We start from the raw sequence: 2527 nt of genomic DNA on the forward strand, positions 1-2527 counted from the left end.
ACCCTGTATAATTGGATTATCCGATTACATTTACTCCGGGGGAAAAAAGACGGCAACTCATTTTGGGACCCACAACTAGTAAATCGAATTATTTGGATTGTTCGTAACTCTACTCTGGGAAACATTTTGACCGTTCTTTTTTGTAGTTAAGCAACTTAACATTTCGGTTAGTGCCTCTTAAGTGCACTGAGAAAAATTTTCATGGGATAAACCTATTAAATAGTGTTTCCGGTGGTTAATTTTTCCGATCACGCTTTTCGATTAAATAATGGATACATCCGATGAAATTTGATTGAAAAACCGATCATATTTTTCATGGAATATACAATTTAATTGGATATATCTGTTTATTATGTAATTGAATTATCCGATTATACTTGATCGGACATTTTTCTTAGTTTTCTTAGTTTGAAAATTATCTGTGCGTTACTGAATACGGACAGAACCAATTGAGAGAATTGATTAGTGTTACTTTAAAATCTTGGATAGAACAGATAATTGCGATTTTTAATTACGCGGGGTAAAGTTCGTAAGAGATTAGAGTTGCGAACAATCCAAATAATTCGATTACTAATTGTGGGCCCCAAAATGGGTAGCTGTCTTTTTTTCCCCAGAGTAATCGGACATTTTTCTCAGTGTAGAAGTGGCTCAGAGCCTGGACAGGGTTGTAGTGTCAAAGAAATGTGTTCAATTAAAGTAATAGAAAGCGAAAAGAGACGTTCCGGTCCTAACCGGACCATCGTCGACATAAAGAAAAGGGTATAAATTAGTGCATGACAGATAATAAGATTTTCTTTGTACCGAAGATAGTCCAGTTAGGACCGAAACGTCTGTTCGCTTTCTATTTTAATTCAACGCATTTCTTTTTGACACTACAGCCCTGTCTAGGCTCTGAGCCCCTTCTATAATTACTTTGATTTTTATCGGAGACGAGCCATTGTTATTTATCTCGAAATAAACCTTCCAATCGGATTATCTTCGCGGTGGATTTGCGAATCTAGGAAGTGTCCGTGCCGTAATCTAAAAAAAAGATTCAGATCTACGCTTCTCTGGGTGCTAAGAGGCTATGGTCTGAAAATTATCGCGTTATACGCGAAGACGCTCTCGCAAGATAGATAGCCGGAAAGAATGCAGATCCACCGAGACGTCGGTACAACTGGCGTAAAATTAAAACCGGTACTCTCGGCGACCTTCGACCTCCCATGAAGAAAGCGGTGCGCACCTCTTTACGCTTCGCGCGGCTTAATGAAGATGCATACACGCGGTCGACGGTGTATCGCGATAACGAAGATCTACGGGCGAAAGTAAGCCGAGGCTCTCGTGGCGTCTACATGCGCATTCTCGCGGGACAAAGCCGAAAAACAAAACTAGACACGAGGTGCCCCGCGTCCATGGCGAAGAGGCAACGCGCGGCACGTGTGCGCCGTGGGCCCTAAATTCTCCCGAATATTTTCTTCGTCGCGGCTCGGACTTTTACAGATTATTGTACGTCAATTTCGCTTTAAACGTCGTTAAGCGGCTCAATACGCGAGATAAAATTTACGTACGCTCTCCGGTATGTTTCAGCATTGCGTCGTAGTGCAAATTTGACGAGCGAGCCACGACGTCGAGTGTCCCCTGCCGTTCCGCAACGGTTCGGTCAGGAGCGGCTCGCCTCTACGAAATGAGAAAAGCGCGCCGCGTCGCGTCGACCCTTCGCGTCTCATACGATTACTCTCGATAGGTTTCTGCAATAGGTTTCGCTTGTGTGAACTCACCATGACGTAGTGGCGCTGCATCTCCGTCTTCTCCTGGGCGAGTTTCTCCAGCTCCAACTTAATACTGGACAGAACAAGCAGGAAATCGCACGTGTAAGCTAAACATTAGTAAGTGCAGGCGACATTCAAAAGCTGTGGGGGCAAAATAAAGAAGGGGGGACCCTCTCTTTCGCATTTGACCGGGGAGAGGCCTCGTGGCGCGTTTCGGCCGACAATAGAGAATAATAACGCCGCTAAACGAGATTATCGAGTCGTCAACGAGTCGAGGGTCTGTGACTTGGGCTCCGTGGCGAACGAGGGATGCGATATCATGTTCGATCGTGCAACGATTCGTTAATCTGTCCCGGATTTTTCCGCACGTGTTTTTTTTTTAACCTTCCGAGCCGGTTCGTTTCTATCACGCCCCCAAATTGAGGGATATTGCGGAGGGGTGGTGCACAGCCAAGCCATTAAAAACACACAATTAGTGCAGCCGCAACAAACATTGATAATAATTGTTATATACTGGCCATCGCGTGTATACGTGTGCGCGTGTGTGTACGTGTGTTACGTTGTGTGTGAATTTCGTGTTTACCAAGTGGACCGTGGAGAATATTGGAAGCGTCGCGATTGCGAGCGAATAATTCATAAAAACGCATTCGTGGAATTTACATCGCGTTCAATTAACAAGGAAATCGTATGCAAATACAAACACTCGCAAACGTGTTAGGTAGGTACTACTTGTCGTTAAATATTAAATAACAAAACCGTTCATCGCCGAGAGCAGTCGA

General features: G+C 44.3%; 1 protein-coding gene across 5 annotated transcripts in view; it reads right to left on the reverse strand.

The window, feature by feature from the left end:
• LOC105570398 (protein groucho-1-like) overlaps positions 1–2527 on the reverse strand; it is a 76541-nt gene that overhangs the window by 49493 nt on the left and 24521 nt on the right. For 2 of the 5 annotated variants that reach the window (XM_012027562.1, XM_012027563.1), the window contains exon 3: positions 1758–1821. The exons of the other annotated variants lie outside the window; for them this stretch is intronic. In XM_012027562.1, the coding sequence (XP_011882952.1) occupies positions 1758–1821 (64 nt within the window). The remainder of the gene's footprint in view (positions 1–1757; positions 1822–2527) is intronic. 5 annotated transcript variants of the gene reach the window in all.

The sequence above is a fragment of the Vollenhovia emeryi genome, unplaced genomic scaffold (assembly GCF_000949405.1).
Source record: "Vollenhovia emeryi isolate VEMERY1.0 unplaced genomic scaffold, V.emery_V1.0 DF939120.1, whole genome shotgun sequence".
NCBI lineage: Eukaryota > Metazoa > Arthropoda > Insecta > Hymenoptera > Formicidae > Vollenhovia > Vollenhovia emeryi.